Source organism: Antedon mediterranea, chromosome 4 (assembly GCF_964355755.1).
Source record: "Antedon mediterranea chromosome 4, ecAntMedi1.1, whole genome shotgun sequence".
Lineage (NCBI taxonomy): Eukaryota > Metazoa > Echinodermata > Crinoidea > Comatulida > Antedonidae > Antedon > Antedon mediterranea.
In genome coordinates this window covers 23,482,570-23,504,006 of record NC_092673.1, presented here as the reverse complement: position 1 = coordinate 23,504,006, position 21,437 = coordinate 23,482,570, and the positions used below count along the sequence as shown (strand labels likewise).

General features: G+C 32.3%; 1 protein-coding gene across 1 annotated transcript in view; it reads left to right on the top strand.

Annotated features, from left to right (window-relative positions):
* The first annotated feature begins 1,263 nt into the window (after positions 1–1,263).
* The window catches only part of LOC140046963 (patatin-like phospholipase domain-containing protein 7), a 34,191-nt gene continuing 14,017 nt past the window's right edge, over positions 1,264–21,437 (top strand). Inside the window, exons 1-22 of the mRNA XM_072091742.1 lie at positions 1,264–1,342; positions 2,899–2,980; positions 3,192–3,277; positions 4,630–4,730; positions 5,380–5,532; positions 6,801–6,960; positions 7,493–7,573; positions 8,941–9,150; positions 9,713–9,887; positions 10,401–10,463; positions 10,875–11,011; positions 12,575–12,742; positions 13,436–13,513; positions 14,263–14,468; positions 14,885–15,016; positions 15,602–15,775; positions 16,426–16,571; positions 17,202–17,339; positions 18,458–18,521; positions 19,295–19,409; positions 19,909–20,276; positions 20,841–21,061. Of these exons, the coding sequence (XP_071947843.1) occupies positions 2,941–2,980; positions 3,192–3,277; positions 4,630–4,730; positions 5,380–5,532; positions 6,801–6,960; positions 7,493–7,573; positions 8,941–9,150; positions 9,713–9,887; positions 10,401–10,463; positions 10,875–11,011; positions 12,575–12,742; positions 13,436–13,513; positions 14,263–14,468; positions 14,885–15,016; positions 15,602–15,775; positions 16,426–16,571; positions 17,202–17,339; positions 18,458–18,521; positions 19,295–19,409; positions 19,909–20,276; positions 20,841–21,061 (3,016 nt within the window). The 5' untranslated portion in view covers positions 1,264–1,342; positions 2,899–2,940. The remainder of the gene's footprint in view (positions 1,343–2,898; positions 2,981–3,191; positions 3,278–4,629; positions 4,731–5,379; positions 5,533–6,800; positions 6,961–7,492; positions 7,574–8,940; positions 9,151–9,712; positions 9,888–10,400; positions 10,464–10,874; positions 11,012–12,574; positions 12,743–13,435; positions 13,514–14,262; positions 14,469–14,884; positions 15,017–15,601; positions 15,776–16,425; positions 16,572–17,201; positions 17,340–18,457; positions 18,522–19,294; positions 19,410–19,908; positions 20,277–20,840; positions 21,062–21,437) is intronic.

Genomic DNA, 21,437 nt, shown 5'->3' with positions numbered 1-21,437 from the left:
TTTTTTTTTTATCATCTTGGTAAACAAAATTGATGAATGTTTTGTTTTAATTACAATCTGTCTTAATTTCTTTTTTCTATCAATCACGTTTTAGTAAACGATAAAGCAGGCGTAATATCATTTATCATGGTTTCAAGTGAACTTTTAGTCGCTCATTCTTCGCAAAGTGTATAAACGTGGTCGGAATCACCGTTTTTATATTACGGAAATCGCATCAAATGATTAATGTCAAATTTCACTTTGTTTGTCGTGTATATTATTTATTCATTCATAGTAGCAATAACAATAATAAGAAAATCTTATATTGCGCGCCGGTTTCCAACAAAAAAAAAAATTATTTAAAACTTTATAAATAAACATTATAAAACAAGGTCATATATATGGCTGCAGTCGCGTGCTCAAATTTGAGTTAGTGTTTACCGACCGACCAACCAAACGACAGACATAATGAGATGTAGAGTTGCGTTTGCACGCGACTAAAAAAGTAGGCATACATCAAGTAAATAACAATGAATTTAGGCCTCGCTTTGAGAGGAATCGGGAGAAATCAAGCAAACAAGACCGCCAACATATTATCGAACGATCACTAAAGCAATTTTATGGTGACGGCTGAATGTATAACAGTGAGGCTTACGTGTACACTATTGTATAAAATGTCTCGACTCTGACGGCGCACATACAATTGTCAATCGATCATTTTGGTACTAGGGCTACATACAAACAAACGACGAACCGTAATAATGTTGTACACATCCGCAATACTATGCGAATGCCATTTTTTTAAATTATCGTGGCATAGTCTCTGTTTCTAGTGTGCCCTTTTACATTGTAATGTGAACGTCATAAAATGATCCAAGCATGGAGTTATAAATCCAAGTGTTTAGAAGTAGTCCTTGAGCACTTTTAGTGGATATGTGCGCTATATAAATTGTTATATTATATTATTAATTATAAACATTTTTTTGTAGACCGAACGTCCTATGCTATACTATTGAAATTAAGTGTGAAGTTATACAATATATAGATAATTTAATCTATAACAAACTATATACAAGATCACTGTCACAAAAGAATATAAAGTCGAGGTGGCCAAAAACGGCACCTGATCCTATATTTAAACATAATATAACTCAAATCTAACATTTAAATCAACTACCACCATCGGGCCGAGAGATCTTATTTTTATAAAAAAGTTTTAAAGATGATGATAAATGATGCCATTGGTGGCGCCCTATGTGCATTCAAAATGGCAGACGGGACAATTTTGGGGCTCGTATTTGACAGTGTTGTCAATACACTGTCAAATGTTCTGTCCCTTTGCTTTGAAAATAAAGGAATCTCGGTATGTTTATAACATATTTTTTCTAGAGTGCAATACGTTAAAATTGTATATAATATAATAATGCATTGATATCCTAGGCCTGGTTAAATGCTAGGCCTACCCGTCCGCAGAAAGACAGACAGAGAAAGAGGAGGAGGGCGCACGCCTCGCATGCAGGCTAAAAGGAAAACAATACCACATGACAGGAGGCCTACTCCTTTACTCTCACTAGGCCTAGAGTATACTGTACAGATATGCCCAGTCTAAGTCTAAGACAACACTCAACAGGCTGGCCTAGCATGTCACATACCAATAATATTGATATGATAGACCTATTTATTATTTGTTGACTGTCTGATTTATGTACATATGAAATATCTAGGCCTAGTTAGTAGTATCTAATTTTTATTTTAATATTTATATTTATTTACATGTTTTGATTTTGATTGTTATTTGTTTGTTACAGTACTTGTAATTGTATTTCTTTTTTTTCCCCATATTGGAAAATGTTTTAATGGGCTATAAATCCTGCATTTCTATTTAGTCTTTTTAAGCTTATGGTTATTTTTTAATTGTTGTATAACATCAAACATCAAACTATACATTATCTAATCCATTATCTTAATTAGTTGACCTGATCATTTGAGTTTGAAACGCCTCTACCATCGTCTTTGCCAACTAGTGTAGCAATTCCCTAGTCTGAAAGCAGTTTGTAAATGAGAAGTTTAGAAGAAAACCCTACATACAGTACATCATCAGTACTTGGAAGTATTAAAATAATTAATTTGTTTAATAGTAGTGATTACTAATTGCTATACTACAAAACATTGTAATTTAACTTTAACAAAAGTTAAAAATACTTTACATAGAGACCGTTGGTAAAATAGAAGAGTTGTAAATGAGAAGTGTGTTAATTAGAAGGTAGACCTGTATGTTTTTTAAAGAGATGCAAATAAATCGAATCAAATTAACTGTGCTGAATTATCAAAAATATCTTATACTATTGATTATTATTAGCCCTAAGATAATGAAATTTGAGTCAACTTTACTGATATTTGACTGAAAAAAACTAGCACAGTAGTAAGTGGATAGTGGATAGTAAGCTATTTACTAGGTTAATACACTCAATTTATATGGCACACTATATGACCTCCGGGAGAGGTTTGTAATTTACAAATATTGATGCAGGGGTGCGTCAAAAAAACAAAATGGTACGTCACATCAATATAAAAAGGTTTGTCAATGTCCGTCACTTTACCACCCGCCATATCATGAACAACATGGTAATTGTTCTTCAAATCAGTGCATCATGGTTACCAAAAGGTAATTCACTTTTTTTGACGCAGGGGTGCATCATGGTATTTATAAGGTACTGTATGACGCACATCGGACAAATGACGCACCTCTCCGGGAGTCGTATAGTGAGTTATACAATTTGACAAGGTTAATGTACAGTACCTAATTTAAACATGATTTTAGACCTGGACAGCAACACTGATGAACTTTAATGTAGATGCTATGGATGTGGTAAGGGTTAAACCAGTTCATTTTATAGATATCAATTGTTGTTCTTGCAGATTGCGATAATTAGTACTGTGGTCATTGGAGTAACTGTCGTCATGAATATACTTAACACTATGGAGAAAAATAAACAAAAGGGTAATATATTCAGTAAAATAGAATGCTTATCAAGGGGACACACCCCATAATAATTAATATGTTCTCTCTGAATAGAGGTTTCCCTTAAAAAGAGGTTCTACAATATACAATGTTTTCCTTGGGTAAATATTTTTATGAAAGTATTTTTTTACAAGAACAGTCAATTATTTATTTTTGTTGTATTAATTATTTTTTCTTAACACCTTTTCAGAAAAAGAGGCAGCAGCAGCGGTACCTAAACCAAGGTTTAGAAAAAGAGACAAAGTTTTATTTTATGGAAGAAAAATGCTACGAAAGGTAAATATATTTCTAAATTATGATAATCCATTATTATACATCATATTTTTATCAGAAAGTTAAATTTGACCACAAACACACCCTTTTGGTGAAAATGTCTATGTTCTAATGAAGCCTTACAAATAATCTTGAGTTTCCTCTTTTGGTCTGTGTATTGATCGTTGCTGTCATAGTATATGACCTTCTAACTGTTTTAAAATTGTCCACATATTAATCTATAAGCTCTAGTAAAAAATACAAGACTTAATTTTAGTGTGTATTTCTAATAATAATGGTACCTAGATCTTATGACCCATTTTACTGCATTTTTCTTATGTAAAATGAGTCACATAGATTGACAGGTGTAGTATTGTTAATAGCCTGCATGTTTTTGCATACTTTGACACAGTTTAAATGCAACTTTTTCATTACAGCTGCTAATGGAGCAGTTTATTTATTAATTGCAACAAACAGGCAAGATTATTCCAAGTTGTGTCAGAAATTTCCTTGACGAACGATTTTTCTTGAGACTTTTAAATGATAATATAATATGCACTAATTAAATGATTTTGCATTAATGTCAAATGTCATGCAACGGTATACAAATAATGAATTTGTAAGTTGAATTCATCACATCACATAATCATTTACATTAAAAATAGTGCAGTGTTTACAATTGTTATTAAACAGAAATGATGAAATGCGTTTTATATATACAGTATAAAACGTATATATACATATATAGTGTAAAATGTTCTGTATTTATTTTGTACAATGAATTGTACTGACCGCATACATTGCATACTTATAATAAGCATTTAGCCTACTAGACGTATGTAATGTTAAACTTAATTTCAATTCTTTTGGTATCAATGGATTTAGAAAATGAGACTTCAACTCCTGCATATATTATAATTTTGCACTATACGTTTGACCATGGAGGAAATATATTTCCTCCATGTTTTGACAAGGTTCCTCAGCGCTGTTGAAAAATATGTTAATCAGCGGGGCTCATACCTGTCGAAGATGGGTACTAATACTAGTAAAATATAATACATAAATGATAATGATATGTTTAATGAATCTTGAATCAAATGGTGAAGGCTACTGTAGCTCATGAAAAATGAGGGGAAACCAATGTCTTAACACTATGATCAACATCTATTCGGACACTTTGCTGATTCTTGAAGATTCATTAATATCATTTTTGTATTATATTTTATACTATAAGAAAACCAATTTTAATTTAATAGAAATTCTTCTGTATTTCAAAGAAGTTCCCTTTACACACTAATTACAAAAAAATATATATTTTTTTTAATGGTGTCAGTGTGAAAAGGGTGTTATTTATCAATGTTTTGTTTTGCCTGCAGGTGAAGTCTTTTTCGGGGCCGGTGCATTATGGTGATCTGTCTGCACGTAATAGACTAAAAAAGAAAAGAGATATTATAAACCTTGCCAGAGGTCTTAAAAGGTAAGCTGTGAAGTTACGATTTATTACTTACATTTATCTTTTTAGACCTTTACATTCTTTACCTACCTGTTTATTGAATAACAAGAAGATAAATTAAAAGAAGTAGGTGCCTTATCACAATGGGTCAGTACAAACAAAAAATATCTTTAAAAAAAAACCTCTACAATGTGATTATTAATTTTGAGTATAGGTAAACAGAATAATAATGTACATTACCTTATTATTTGTTTCAATCTAGAGGAAAAATAGATCTAGGACAGTATAACACCTCCTTTAAGACACCCCTTTTGAGGAGATATCAAACGAGAGGAATTATTAACACTATGGCGAACCCCTATTCAGGGGACACCCGAAGCTCTGTCTACACTATCAAACTTGACAAAAAAAGTGTGATGTGCCCAAATATGGTGGTGATATGCCCAAATATGGTAGTGACATGCCCAAATATAGTAGTGATATGCCCAAATATGGTAGTGATATGACATGTTAATATATGGGCACATCACATTTTTTTGTCACATAAAGTTTGATAGTGTAGATAGACCTTTAATAAGTAAACATTTTGTCGAATATTTTGTAGATTGTATTTTGTAATCTACAGTAGATCATTCATTGATCTTTCTACATCTACTTCCATTCTTTTCTTTAGTATACTAAAGCTGCACGAAACTGGTGAGAATCAGCCAGTCTTGCAGGTTAAAGAACCTCCTCCTGCTATCCTGGAGGCTGACTGGCAGGAGATGCAACTACCGCCAGAACTACATATACCTAATGAAGTTCTTTACATGCTAAAAAGTGTAAGGTATGTGTCAAAAGAAATAGGACTATTTCAAAATGATTGTACTGCAGTTACTGTAGTAAACTACATTTTGTTTAATTTTTAACGGGAAGTTATTATTTGTTTCTGGTGTTATACACTCATAAACTTTTAAACAAACTAAAATCATACATCTGCAATTAAAGAATGTATACGGCCTTGTCGAAAAACACCATTGAGGTGAACAAGTGTTACCGTGATTAAATAAAGTTTTTATTATTATTATAGTTACTTCAGTAACTGCAGTAGAATAATTTTGACATCCATAAAGTTACAGTTAACTAGAAAAGATACCATGAAAGAAACCTTCCCAGGTCATTTTGATACCCGCCACCCCCCACCGCTCCACTATGTACAAATGCGTGAAATAACAAACAATTTTATAAAAAACGCTGTGACGGTGCTCTCTGGGAATCCGAATATATAAGGAAAGTAAAATATTAAAAAATACTTTTCTGTCCCAGAATGGTTTATGGCATTTCATTTTTGTTTCTTGATACTACTGTACTTCTCATTAATTTATGTACTCCCTAAAATGAAACAGATATTCTATACCTGCTGAAATCCAAGCTGGTTCACAGATTTAATAGTAATACTGTACAAAAATTACCAGTAACCTTGTAAGATAATCACCTCATTTATAAATTTGACAAGTAATATTATCTATGCCTTTATTCCACCTATTTAAATTGCACTATAATTGTAAATGATACTAATTCTATTGTTTTATGTTATTTGAACGTTGAAGATGGTATTGTATGATTATGTGTTTTGTAGTTTTTCCTATTGCAAGCATCCATAAACATGGGGTATCAAAATAACCCAATTTGTACTGGAAAGGTTTGAAACTACTATAAATTAGACAATTATCCTCTGTTTTGGATCCAATATTGCTGCAAAAATTGTGTCGGAATCTTCATTTTTGTTATAAAAAATGTTTGCTAATTGCACACATGGGGTATCAAAATCATTAGAATTGTACTAATAAAGTGCGAAACAGCACTAGTCCTCAGTTGTACGCATGCGCACCGGAGATCAAATTGATACGCCCTCATCTTTCAGTATTTTTTATAGGCGGGATCTCCGAAGAAATACTTTTAATTTATATATATAAACACATTAGGCAATGAACATTAATTCGAAACCGCCCAGTGATATACTGAAATTTAATTAATTAATTTGAAACAATTTGCTTCTTTTGTGTTAATACTAATAGATCATGTACAGTATTTATTTGTTATTCTTTTTTAAAGAGTATTTGGACATTTTGAAAAACCTTTATTTCTTGAGTTATGTCGGTCAGTTGAATCCAAGTTTATTCCGGCCGGAGCTTCCTTATTCCGGAGGGGACAGAGTGATGACAGTATCTATGTAGTTCAGAGTGGACGACTTAAAGTATACATCACAGAGCCAGTATGTTCTTTTTTCATTCATTTAAAGCTCCCTAAACGTAGTTTAATCATCATGTAATTTCTATTGGAATTCATTTTTATTCATGCATATGCTTTCTCTATCATTAATTTCAATGAAAATTACACCCTTATTTTAAGCTAAATTCAGACTTTTAATACATAAGGTTTATCGCAAATAACTCGTTATTACGAGGAACGTCATTGCACAATGCATGGTGGCAAAATGTAAACAAATCTCGTAAACGTGTGTGCCCTCATTTCCTTCCCATCATGCGCAGTGCACTCTATTTGCGATAAACCTAGTATCAGTATAATCTTCTGACCCCTAATTTTACCTCATGTTCATATTCAGTATAATATAATATGATTAATAAGTTAAATCAAAAACATAGAGTAATCTCATTTTTGTTTAAATTTGTTTTTACTCTTGATATAGTAGTTTTATTTATTTCATACGGCCTTGTGGAAGAACACATTATGTTGTGAACGAGCCTCTGTTTTAAAATAAAAATGTTATTATTATCATTATATAGAGCGGTGAAGAGTTTGAAGTAAAACAGGTCACAACGGGTGACAGTGTTCACAGCCTGCTCAGTATACTCGATGTTTTAACAGTATGTACAATTTATTATCACTGTCAAATATGTTGACACTTTTATAAATAGTTACCCACTCATCTTTTGTACATCAAAGCAAGTTCATTGTTGTCTGAATAACACATTTTGAGTATTTATTATGGTCATTAAAAAAAAAAAATTACAATACAATTAATGCTACACCCACACATTCATGTGGTGGTACATTTTCTTGATTAAATGTGTAAATAGATTTATTTTTATTTGCGCAAAGATGCTAATGAACACTGATTGGTGTATACACTTGAATAAGAAACTGTTTCACATTGGATGATCCACTATACTGAAATTGTTTTCAATTTCCGATTAATCAACCATACATTAAGTTTTTAAACATAAATTTTAAACTTAATATAAAGTCATCTGGAAATTTAAAAAATCAATTAAATTACTAAAAACTAGAAAGCCACTCCGAGAGTGCATACCTCCGCCTACTGTAAAATTCTCCTACATAAGATTTCTCCGGGAAAAAATATATATATATATATATATATTTGTGTGTGTCTTAATGCTGTTTCTTATTTAGGCTAATTTCACTACAAGCATGTATGCGAGTTTGGTGCAATGGTTATGTAACAAGCCTTTCAATTAACAATTAGCTTCAGTTGACTAACAATAGAACAGCAATGCGAAAATCAAACGATTGTGTTTGAAAAGAAATAGGGTTTTTAAACTACTCGCATCAAAAAACGTGCACATTGAATCAAATTATGTTTTAAAATTAAAAATCACAAATATAACTCTTGCCTCTTTTTTGGACAAGTAGTTCTCGAGAAAATGCAATTTCAGTTTACTTGTTACTTTAAGACTGCTCGCCAGCTTTTGAAAAATTCTGTCCTATCTTTTAACACTAGCAGGTCTGAAAAGTATACTAAAAAGTGGTCCAGAATTAGGACCATGGTCCCAAAATTTAATGGAATGGTCCTTGATCACATATCTATATGTGTATTCATTTTTAGTAAAGATCTTGTAATTACTTTTTGAGTAATCCTGCTAACAAACAAACACACGACCTATTACATATACCTCCTTGGCGGAGGTAAAAAATAATTCTCCATTGCATTGTTTGGGTTTCAATATTTATATAATATATTTATACAGTACAATGATATTGAATCAATTTTGTTTTACTTTCAACATGCATATAAATCTCTTTCTACACTATCAAATTAGTTTGATAAAAATTATGATGTGCCCAAATATGGTAGTGATATTGCTTAAATATGGTAGTGATATGACATCATCATGTCCATTTATGGGCACATCACATTTTTTTGTCACATAAAGTTTAATAGTGTAGATAGAGCTTAATTCAAACATTTATTTTCATTTATAAATTTTACTAGGGTCATCTTGCACCTTATAAAACTGTATCGGCAAGAGCTGCAGAAGACACCGTGGTCCTTCGTCTTCCAGCCATTGCGTTCAGTAATGTTTTTGAACGATATCCTGAGTCTATGGTTCGAGTCGTTCAGATGATCATGGTGCGTCTTCAGAGAGTAACATTCCAGACCCTTCATAACTATCTAGGTTTATCACATGAGTTAATCAATAAGGTAAATTTAAAAATAACTAACTTTGTCAGATAAATCATGTATGATACCAAACTTTCGAGTTAAGATCAAAATCGAAACAAGTCAGTATTTTAAGGCAGTTTGCCTGTTCATTAAATGCCATACGATTTTGATTTTAACTAACTTTGTATTGTTTGTTTCTTTTCTCGGACCAGAGGTCGATTTATCAATTTGACTTAAATGGTGATATATAATCCTTGGTTTTTTCAAAAAAATTCGCTTAGGAAAGTAGTTGAAATTGCGTAGGTTTCTTCCTTGCCTGTAAATTGGATAGTCATATCTTTTGTTTGCTTATGATTGATGTTGCAATGGTTTTATTCTTATTTATTTTATTGCCAAAACATCACAAACACAACAACAGAAGAACCACGAAGTAAAAGTAGCAGGATCACACAAAAAGGAACTAAATTCTAAGAGCCAGCGTTCCCCTTTTACTGAGTAGCACATTAAGATAAAATGTAGCATTTGGTTCGATAATGAAAAAGAAACTAAACAAAAGAAAAGTATGTGAATAATGAGTTTTATTATCCCACTTTGTATATAGGAAGACACAAGCGATCCAAAACTATCTATCCATCAACTATCACCAAAAGTTAGCCCTAGTAAGAAAATAAGCATCCAATCACTAGCAAGCTCTTCCAGTAGCAGTGAAAAAGTTACAAGAGTCATAGATTATCAAGATGAGGAGAAAATACGAGAGTTACTCATTAAGGGAGGAGGTAAACTTATTATTGGGTGTTTCCAGAATTTAAAAGCTTTATATAATCCTGTGAACAGACAGTAAACCTTAATCAAAAATTTATACAATCATGCTAAGGTCAAATACGCTCACTCTAAGGTCAGAACTAGCGAAAAGTGGGTTTTTTTCCCCCAAATTGTAAATTCTTTCAAATTAAAGAAAAAAATAAAAAAATGGCCAAATTGAACATGGCCAAAACAAGAATGTTAGGCCTATCTATTGGTCAATAATCAAATGCTATGTAATTGTATTGTGCGTGAAGTCTTTAATAAAGGAGGTTTTCCCTAAAGAGTAGGGTATATGAAGAGAATACAAATATTTCCACATTGTTGTTTTTCACCATCTATCTCTGGATTAAAAACAAAGATGAACTTTTTTGGTGATGAGCCAAATTTTGTACATAACAAATTGACGATTTGTTGTATTTTGTTTTTGTATGTAAAATATTCTGTAGTATATAAATAATGATTATCTTTTTGGTTTTTTTTAACAGAAAGATACATGAGTACAACTTCAGATAGTGAAAATGAAGGTCGTGTGAAACGAACATCATCCCGTAAGTTCTTAAATAATTAATAGAGAGTTTCTGATTAGCTACAACCTAGGACTAATGACCTATGCATTAATGGTGGTTGTCTGGTCATAGAATTCGGTGTCAAGGAAGAAAAAGGTCCCTGTATACACAAGTTGATTTAACATTTGGTACTAGGTCAATACAAAAGCTCCCTAATAACTTCTATGTGTCTGGTTAATTCTTTTTTGTGTGTATAATCAAAATGGATATACTCCAATACCTTTGTACTCGTTAATTATGTGTAAGGCTCATATTTGTTGAGACTATCAACTTTCATGGGAATAGGGCATTTATTCAGAGTGTAGAATAACTTTACTGGAGTGTTCATAAGTCTTTAATTCTATATTCCCTCGGATTTAATTACATTGTTTTATTTGTGTTTTGTTTTTACAGAGGGTGCCTCCACATCAAAATTGATCAGAAGAGCAACTGCATTTGAACTTGGTCACAATAGAATGAGTATGAGTCCATCAGATTTTGAAGCAGCGGCTGGTAGGGCTAGGGTACTAAATCTTGAAGATGTACCCAAGGTATGACAATTTTGTAATAAAAAAAACATAGACTAGAAGAATATTATTAAACCAAAGTTTAAAAATTTCAGTTTTTTAAAAACAAAGTTTATTGGACATCATTCAATTTCAGCAGTATGTCTGTTGTCAAAAATCCTTACCGCAATGACATAGATATGGTTTAGACCCATTGAGGTATATTAGGGTAAGGATAGACCGACAGCAAAGTGATAAACACAGGGATAGGGCTTTCAAAATGGTTGATTTATATTTCTTCAAAAATAGTGTAAAGAGTATAATCCTACAATATATATACTTCATATATATAACACACAATATGTCTTATATGTAACAATATTATTGTTAAAGCACAGCACAATTTTTATTGAATCAATTATATTGTTAATAGCAATGAATTGGATAATTTCTTGATATGTACATTTGTACGTGCAAGGAATTCGCTCTTTCGTTGATACATTCAATACAGGTGTAGTGGTGCGTGACTGTGTAGTGGGCGTGACTGGCTGTATCTGATTGGCTGATTGCTGCAGCCAAATTCTGTGCACCCTCTCCACAGTGAATCACTTTTTCAACTGCAATAACATTGAAGTTACCAATCTAGCCAATTTATAATACCTCAATATTTAGACCACACTTAATCATTTGATATTATCACGACCATTTTATTTCGTTCGAATAATTAAAAATAAATCCCACACAGACAATTACAAATGTGATATACATTAGTGAGTGTGAGATAGTTTATTTGAGATGGTGCTCTAATAACTTTAGCAAACACAATCAATCAACTCAAATTTCGTTTTAAATTAGTAAATTTCTTTGAAAAATGTGAATTGAATGACTTTTGTAAAGGCCAGTTAGATTTATTTAGTCGATAAATATCTTTGCAAAAACTTAATGTGTTGCCTTATAACCAACAAGAATTTAACAAATTTTGGTTTTTTTTTCCAATGAACTTCACTGATAGAGATCAGAATGTTAATATTTAATAATATATTTTGCAGTTGATTCATTATAAATATTATAAAAGAAAAATGATACTTTAAATTGAAAACCTTTTCAATACAGAAGAACCCTTGTTAATAAGTGGACATCTTTCATACACAAAAAAGGGGTGTCCAAGGGGTGTCCAAGGGGTGTCCCCCTGAATAGGGGTCGGCCAAAGTGTATAATGATATACTTCTCAATGTTTGTTTCACAGGAAAATGTCCCCTTAATAGGGGTGTCCGAAGAAAAGGATTTCACTGAATTACTTAAGCAATCTAAAGCTCAAACTTCATGTGACAAAAGAATGTTATTTGCCCCTATATGGACATGATGATGTCATATTTGGGCATACCACTACCATTAGGCACATCACACTCTTTTGTCACACTAGTAGACAGAGCTTAAAGCTTTGTCTACACTATTAAACTTTATGCCCAAATATGGTAGTGATATGCTTAAATATGGTAGTGATATGACATCATCATGTCCATATATATGTACAGCACATTTTTTTGTCACATAAAGTTTGATAGTGTAGACAGAGCTTAAAGATGATGTTTGTTTTTTTATTTATAGGATGCTGATGGAAAACCACTAGAGAAACCAAGAAAGTTAGCAACACAGATAAGTGAGGAACTAGGAACAACTACAAGATCTCGAACCAAGTCTGGTGATAGCATGTATTCAGATGATGATATATTGGCCTTGGCACAGACTGATCTAACAAAACTATTTGGTTTTGATGTAAGTCACAACATTGTATAGTATATCAGAACTATGTAATGTAAGTCATGACTTTGTGGTGTAAATCAGAAATTTGTGATGCAAGTTAGAATGTTTGGTTATGTAAGTCAGAACTTTGGTTAGGTAAGTTAGAACTTTGTATTGCATGTCATACCTTGGGTTATGTACTGTAAATCATAACTTGGGTTATGTATAAGTCAGAACTTTGTGATGAAGGTCAGACCTTTGTGAGATTATGTCAGAACTTTGTAAGGTAAGTCAGAACTTTGTGATGTAAGTCAGACTTTTGTGAGATAAGTCAGAACTTTGTAAGGTAAAGTCAGAACTTTGTTATGTAAGTCAGAAATTTGTGATGCAAGTTAAAATGTTGTGATGTAATTCAGAACTTTGGGTATGTAAGTCAGAAATGTGTGAGGTAAGTCAGAACTTTGTGAGGTAAGTCAGAAATTTGTTAGGTAAGTCAGAATTTTGTGAGGTAAGTCAGAACTTTGTGAGGTAAGTCAGAACTTTGTGATGTAAGTCAGAACTTTGTGAAACATAATCATTTTAAGCATATTTTCTTTCCTATTTATTCAAATAAATTGTACCATAGAGAGTATATATTAATGTAATTTGACCATAAACTACAGATTTAAATAATTATAAATAATACTGTAACATTTGTTGTTGTAATTTTTGTTTATTTATTGTCAGGATGAGGCCTATCTGGATGGACATCTTCAGTTAGCTCATGTTGACGCTGGTAGCATTTTAACCCACGAAGGTGATCAGGTAATGCATTCGCTTTGTTAAGTCCATGTAATTTTCGTTTGAATATACGATCACACATGGTCAGGTGAGAATACTCTGTTTCATTTGTCTGCAAAACAAATGCATCAGATGTATGTTGCAATAATTGTTTTGTAATGGCTTACCCAACACAAGTTTCAATTGGAATCAATTTTACTTTCTAACTTTTTGCATCTTAAATTTTTATAATTTGATCACCATATATTAGGACCCGAAAAGGGTAGAACCGTCAAGCCCACAAAAATATTCCCCTAATAAATGTGTCTACTGAATAATGGTGTCCAAAAAGTGGGACTTTATTTAACATATTATTTGCATATGTATGTAAAAAAATAATGTTTTATGGGAATGTTTAGTAAATTTCTAAATTGGATAATTAACAAATGTATCTATATATATGTAAGGGTGTGTGGCGCAGTGTGTTGGATGTTGGACTACTGATCATGAGACTGTGGTTCGAATCCAACTCTCACCGCATTGCTCGTATCCTTAGGCAAGATACTTACCTTTGCCTCTCTCCACCCAGGTGTAAAAATTGATCCCCTGTTAAATCAAGACACAATTTTGTGCTGATTACTAGCTGCATTATGGGAGTATGTTTCCATACGTGTTTGATGCAAAAATTGACCGAGGTGATAAAGTTCAACTCTTAGAGATTTCACAACATTAGGTGCTATATAAATCCAGGATATTATTATTAATGATAATATATTGTATTAATTTTTGTGTAGGATGCCAGCTTATTTTTCATCGTCAGTGGTAAACTTGGCATGATGCAGAAGACGGTGGACAGTGCTGAAGAGAAGGGTGTATTTAAAGCACATCCAGGTGAATTCATTGGAGAGTTAGCTGTCCTTACTGGAGAGCCTGCTTTCTTTACTGTTAAAGCACTTATTTATTCTAGAGTTGTCGTAATTAGCAAGACCAGTTTTTACAGGTATGACATTATTTTTTGTTTATAGTTTAAGTACAATCAGTGAGAAAAAACTGAACCTGGTTTTACGAATGCGAGGACAAACTTTTTTTTTTTAAATTCATATGTCTATCGCATACGTATCCAACAGCGAGCACAAACTCGCCAATTACAGGATGGATAAACTATTTTATAATAAGTCTCATTTGAGGTATACGATGTGGAGTTGAAAGAGTCGTTAGTTACAACCCTGGCACTAGCTCAGGATTGAACCATGGACCTTGGAATTGGGAAGGCAAGCACATTAACCACCAAGCTACAGCTCCACTACAATTCTTCCACTTCTATTTTATCAAGTTTTTAAAACACATCTGAGCCATTTGATTGGTTAACTTGTCATGCATTACTTTATCTTTGATTCAAAATATCTCCTATTACAGTATTATGAGGAATAAACCTGAAGTTGTTTTAAAGATTGGTCATTTTGTGGTTAGAAAGCTCTCATCATTTGTTCGGCAGACTGACTTTGCTCTTGATTGGATGATGATAGAAGCCGGTAAAGCCCTGTATAGGTCAGTGAAACATGGTTAATTCTCACATTAGAATGTATTCATTATGTCCTGACGCATTGTGGGAGGTATGTCAAAAATGTTTTCAATACAGTTGTTTAAGGGAATCCATTTTTTAATATTTTGAACAAATATCTTAAAATTATGTCATCTTTACATTGAACAAGATTTGTTGACCTCACATTAGAAATTATGTTTGTTTATGTTATGCATTGTGGGAGATATGTCAAAAATAGAATGACGTTTTCAGTGCAGTTGTTTAAGGAAATTCATTTTAAAAATGTTGAACAAATATTGTGAAATGATGTCATCTTTACATTGAACAAGATTTGTTGACCAGTGTTTTGTGTCACCTATAAAAAACAAGATTCAGTCAGATGTTGAATAGTAGTTTTTGTAAACAACAAAAAATCTTCAGTTTAGAAATTGTGAAATAACGTACCAATCTCTTTTTAGTTACATAAATTTGAAGTTGACATTTTGAACTTTGGCCAATCCCAAAACAGCAAAATTGCTGTTAAGGTACTTTATCCTGGTTAGACAGAGGTGACTTATTGTTTGTTTTTCTGGGGTTTTTTTTGTGTGCAGGCAAAGTAACGAGGGTGACAGCACATACATTGTATTGAATGGACGTTTGAGGTCTGTTATCACACTACCAAATGGTAAGAAAGAATTGCTAGGAGAATTTGGTCGTGGCGAGATGGTTGGCATGATTGAAGTTCTTACACAGAAAGAAAGAATTACTACAGTACATGCTATTAGGTAACGTATACATTATCTCAATCAGTCAGAATCAATTTAAATATGTATTGTCCCCCAAAAACATGAAAAATAAAGATTAATAAAATCAGACTTTGAATAGATTAATTTTTTTCTTTTAATAAAGTTAATCACTTTCATAAAAAAAAACCAGACAAAATTAATGTTAAAATTCAACCAAAACCCCATTGGCTGGAAGCCAATTTGACTATTTATTGCTTTAAATTACAGTTTTTTAGGTAAAAACATTTTTTTTAATCCAATTTTTGGTCAAAGTGGATAACTATTAGGTGACATTAAAATGGCATATTTAACAAAAAAATGTGTAAGAATTATTTTTTAAACGGGACAATACATCTTTACTATAGGCCAGGATAGTCTGGTTTCAAAAGGGCTGGTTTACTTAAAAGGTGACCCTGACTGATTAAAGCTCTATCTACACTATTAAATTATATGTGACAAACAAAAAATTTGATGCGCCTATATATGGATATGATGATGTCATAGCGCTACCATATTTAGGCACATCACACTTTTTTTGATGGTGCAGAAAGAGCTTAAGAAACAAGAAACGGAAAGTATTGGTTTAAGGGATAGCATGTCAAGAACAATTAGGTGAAGAAATACAGGCTTATTGACATTGCGTTTTTTAGAGATACTGAGCTGGCAATGTTACCATCTGGTATGCTGACTCTTATAAAGAGGAAGTTCCCTCAGGTTGTCACCAGACTCATTGAGATACTTGGTCAGAAACTTGTTGGACAGGTGAAAGAAAAAAATGTATCAAATCCACTCAGAGGTAAACAATATATTTTATTGCTACAGACGTAATATATATGATCATGTTACAAGAGTTGTCAAAACAATATAGATTATCTGATAAAAATTCTAGAAAGTAGAAAACCTTTTGCCATTTTCCCCTGACTGTTATAGCTTTCATATTCAATTGTATTTCTGAGTAATATCAACATTTTTAGAGGCCTGTTTCTTATGGAAAATAAAAAATAGCATTCAATTCATTCAAAATAAATTGTGTTAAACACTATTTAATTGGTTATCACTGTGCAACTTTTAGCTGCAATGCATAGTTATTTGATTTACCACTGTCACTTTAGTCAACTATTTTAACATTAAAACTTGTTATTTTGTTTTTATCTGTCTATTGCTATATAATATATTTGTACACTCATAAGCCAGAATTGACTGGTCTTGTTGTAAACACTTAAAAACTTAAATAAATAATTACTCGCCTGAGCACATTTTGTGTTGTGTTAACATTTTTGTGGATGACCGCACACCCACAGATTTTCAGAGTCAAACTGTTGAAATATAATAATGAAATAATTTAAATATTATATTTTTAATTTTCAGTCATTTGGTGTTACAATTCCAATTTACATAGAAAATATTATTTATTATATTCCTTCAGCAATTTCCCAAAATGTCGGTGTCCGTGGTAGTCCCCCAAATGTTGATAACTTGTCAACGTGTGCAATAATAGCTGCCTCAGACCAAGTACCTCTCTCAAACTTTGCTCAAGAACTCTGCCATTCTCTTTGTGCAATAGGTAAGTTATGATTTATGAACAATTATCCATGAAGTGGAGTGGAGTTGTGGTCTGGTGGTTATGATGCTTGGCTACCAATCCAAGGGTCCTGTGTTCAAATCCTGTCAATATGTCAGGATTTTTTCTAATGACAAAACTACAAGTTCACTCCCAAAGACTTGTAATAAGACTTTGTTTATGTAGAGTATCTTGAGTATATGTTTGTTTTGTGAATGGGATTGCCATCTTTAAGAAGGATAGTGAATGAATTCGCTTATGGTTATCATTTGCAATTTTCCTAAATGTATAAAAACGAAAAATTTAATAGTAATTGTAGACTAACAGCCTGTAAAAAAATACAACACAAAAATATATTCCTGTCCCTGAGTGAAAACGTACCATTTGATGATTTGGTATCACATGCTGTACGTTCCTTTTAAAAAAAGTGAAGGTAGGCCTACTGTTGCAGCTTTCTGTAAAAAAATTAAAATTGTTGTGCAACATGACTATTATGCAATGAGAAACCTAACTGTAAAAGGCCACTGCACTGTACCACGGCCAAAATCTAAGCACCAAATGTTTACATGGCCTATCATTTAATATCAGTTTCAAGATGAAAATGGCCTAATTGAATAGTTTTACTATAGAAGTAGGTGTGTTAAAACAAATAATGAATGGTTTGAAATCATTGAATGGTGAGAATATTTTCATTCATTGAAAGCATGACTGTTCTACTGTTGAATAAAACAATTTTCCGCATACAAATATTAATTCATTCATAAGTGGAAAATGACTTCCATTTATTGTAATCTGCATATAAAATATACATAGATATTATGTTTGCTCTGAGATATACAAAAACAGATGAAAAACTAAAAAAAAACAATTACAAAATGTCACATCACTCTCGTACTGTATACTGACAAGCATTTAGTGCTCGAATGGCAGCTGGATAAAAGCTGATACAAAATCTATTTTGATGAGAGATGATGGATTCGTAAACGTCTACCGCTACGCAACACCTCAAATACATTATGCATTATACTATACATTATGCTTCCATTTCAACTCATAAACATTCATTATTTTGATAATATCTGGAATAATATAATAAATTGATCGATTATCATTACTTGCAGGTCCATGTCTTCGATTAACCAGTGACTATATATTAAAGACACTTGGTAGTGCTGCTCTTGATAGGTAACATATTTTTAATAAACCCTTAATTGCAACAAGAAAGAGTATACAGTTGAAACTAAGTGGACTGAGTGCCTTTGAGTTTATTGAGCTTTAACCGATATTTTATGGTTTTCCCAATGAAAAAAAAAGCCGATCAATTTTGATACTGTAATTGAATTCATTGTCAACAACTTTTTGGGTGACTGTTTACAAGAGATGCTAAAAGCATTAATTACAGTGGAAAGCCAATTAAGGGACACTTTCGGAACCTAAAAAGTATTCCCTTTATAAGGATGACCACAGAGTAGGGGTCAAACATATGTTTCCCCTTGTGTCATTCATTTTACAGAAAAGTGTCCCTTTATTAGTGTGTCCTTCGAGGTGTTACAAAGTAGGTTTCTATTCCAGATTTTCCTCCGTATGAAAGGTGTCCTTTTACTAGAAATGCACACATTGACGTTTTATTTATTTATTTCAAAGACTCTGCCCATCTGATTTCATAATTACTGTACTATTAAGCCTTAAATAATTGTGTTATTATTTAATTTCAATATAAAATTTAATGACAAAAAGAGAAATCGACGTTTCGGTACCATCATAGAACCATTTTCAAGATCAAGTGAATACAAAACAATAATAATTATGTGCACTAAGCACCAAAGTTGGTGACAGGAAATGCTAATTGAGGTCTAATTAAGTAATTAGCTCCTCCTACTGAGTTAGATAAACAATTTAGCTTTGATGGAATCCGATTATTATTATTTAATTAAGACTTTATTTCACAACATTGACAGTATACATGAGTTCCGGTTAACAAGTTGGTTAGGTTTACAGGAAGACTTTCATCGTATTGTCCTCTATCAGGCTGATTATAAGATGACCCCATGGACACAAAGGTGTATTCGTCAGGTGAGAGAATATACTGTATAGATTTATCCTATACATTTTATTATAATAAAATTTGAACAATATTATTGTGTCTGTAGAATACAAATAAGCCCATATGGTTTTAATCACCAAGTTAAAAAAAATAGCTGTACATCATTATAGACAGGGGAAAGAAAAAAGCAACAAATATACATGAAAGATTTGCATTAATTTAATTGCTTTATTTATTAATTGTTATATTGTCCAATTATTTATTTAGTCATCTCATTGCTTTGTTTAGTTTAAATATGGATGTTTTAGAATTGTGTATTTAGTATATGGTATTTTTTAATGTTATAATCATGATTTAAATTTTCTTTATTTAAAATATGTAAAATATAATATATATATGCTGGTGTTCTAATGTTCCATTGTTTATTTTCTTGATTATATTATTATTAATAAATAATAATAATTATAACATTAATATGTGAAATATGTACTATTGGTAATGTGTTATATTCTTTTTTTATTGTAATAGGCTGATTGCATTTTAATTGTGGCATTAGCAGATAAAGATCCAAATGATATCAGTGAGATGGAAGAACAATTAGAAAACCTTGCAGTTCGTGCTCAAAAAGAACTGATGTTGCTCCACCGAGAAAAAGATTCAAGATACAAGCCGCCGACGAGAACGGCTGAGTGGCTCAATGCTCGCGGCTGGTGCGTTACTCATCATCACATCCGATGTCCTAGGCGGATGTTCTCAAAAAAGTCTCCGGCAAAGCAACGAGAAACTTATGACAAACTTTTTCAAAAACCACCAGATCGTCATTCAGATTTCTCAAGAGTGGCACGGTTTCTAACTGGTACCTCAATAGGATTGGTGCTTGGTGGTGGTGGGGCTAAGTAAGTATATGTTTTATTAGTGGCAAATAGAGAGCAAGACCATTTAGGGTTTGACCCCAAATTTTTCATACCAAGCTGATTTTTTCAGGAAAGGTCCAGAACTATGATTGGAACATCATACTAAAAGTCTTAAAAAATCCTCCTTGTGCTCTCCGAGAAATTTAAGATGGAGTTGGAGTTCTGAACTTTTTCTGAAAAAATCAGCTTGTTACAAAAAATTTGCAGGTCTGCCTATACTTATGAACTAATGCTCTTGGACTGAAAATACTAAGTAGTATAGTAGAACCACTCCTTTAGGACACCCCTATTCAATGAGCACCCCTATTAAGCGGACACTCCTGTCAAATGGACAAGGAGAAATATATGTTTTAACACTATGGCCAATCCCTACTCCGGGAACACTTTTTTTGGGGTTTTAATCTGTTCCAATAGGGGTTCTGCTGTTTATTATTACTTGATTTTTATGTTTCTTTACACGATTTTCAAGATATTTTTTTAGCGCATGATTTATTTAAAATATTTTGCAATGTTATAAAACAAAGTCCACATGCTTCATTGTTACAGAGGTGCCTCGCAAATTGGCATCATACGAGGTCTGCAAGAATATGGAATCCCAATTGACATGGTAGGAGGAGTCAGTATCGGTGCTTTTAATGGTGCATTGTACTGTGAGGACCTAAGCTGGCAGAAGATGGAGGTTAGAGCAAAGAACTGGTCAAAGGTCATGACCTCATTCTGGAAGCAATTGGCTGATCTTACATATCCATTCACAGCTATGTTTTCAGGTATGTTTTTATTTGTGCTCCAGACCTGAAAAACTGGATTGAAAGATTATTAAAATTATGACATTTTAAAATGCAGGTGTTTAGACTGCTTCATCAAAATGAGCATTTGATGATAATTCTTCTTCCGAGATTTCTCAGGGTTCGCGAATTCTTGTATAAAAACGTGTAATAAATCGGGAGATCAAACCTGGTTACAAGTTGTCACAAGTTTTAACAATTTATGCAGATGTGAAAAGGGTTTTAGACTGCCAGGCCCGCTGTTTGGTTTAATTTTGGCGTCCTTGGCCTACAATGAAATTCATCTTTGTATTGTATTTTTTGTATTGTTTTTACTGGCTGAATAAAATAAATGAATAGAAAATGAATCTGTTACTCA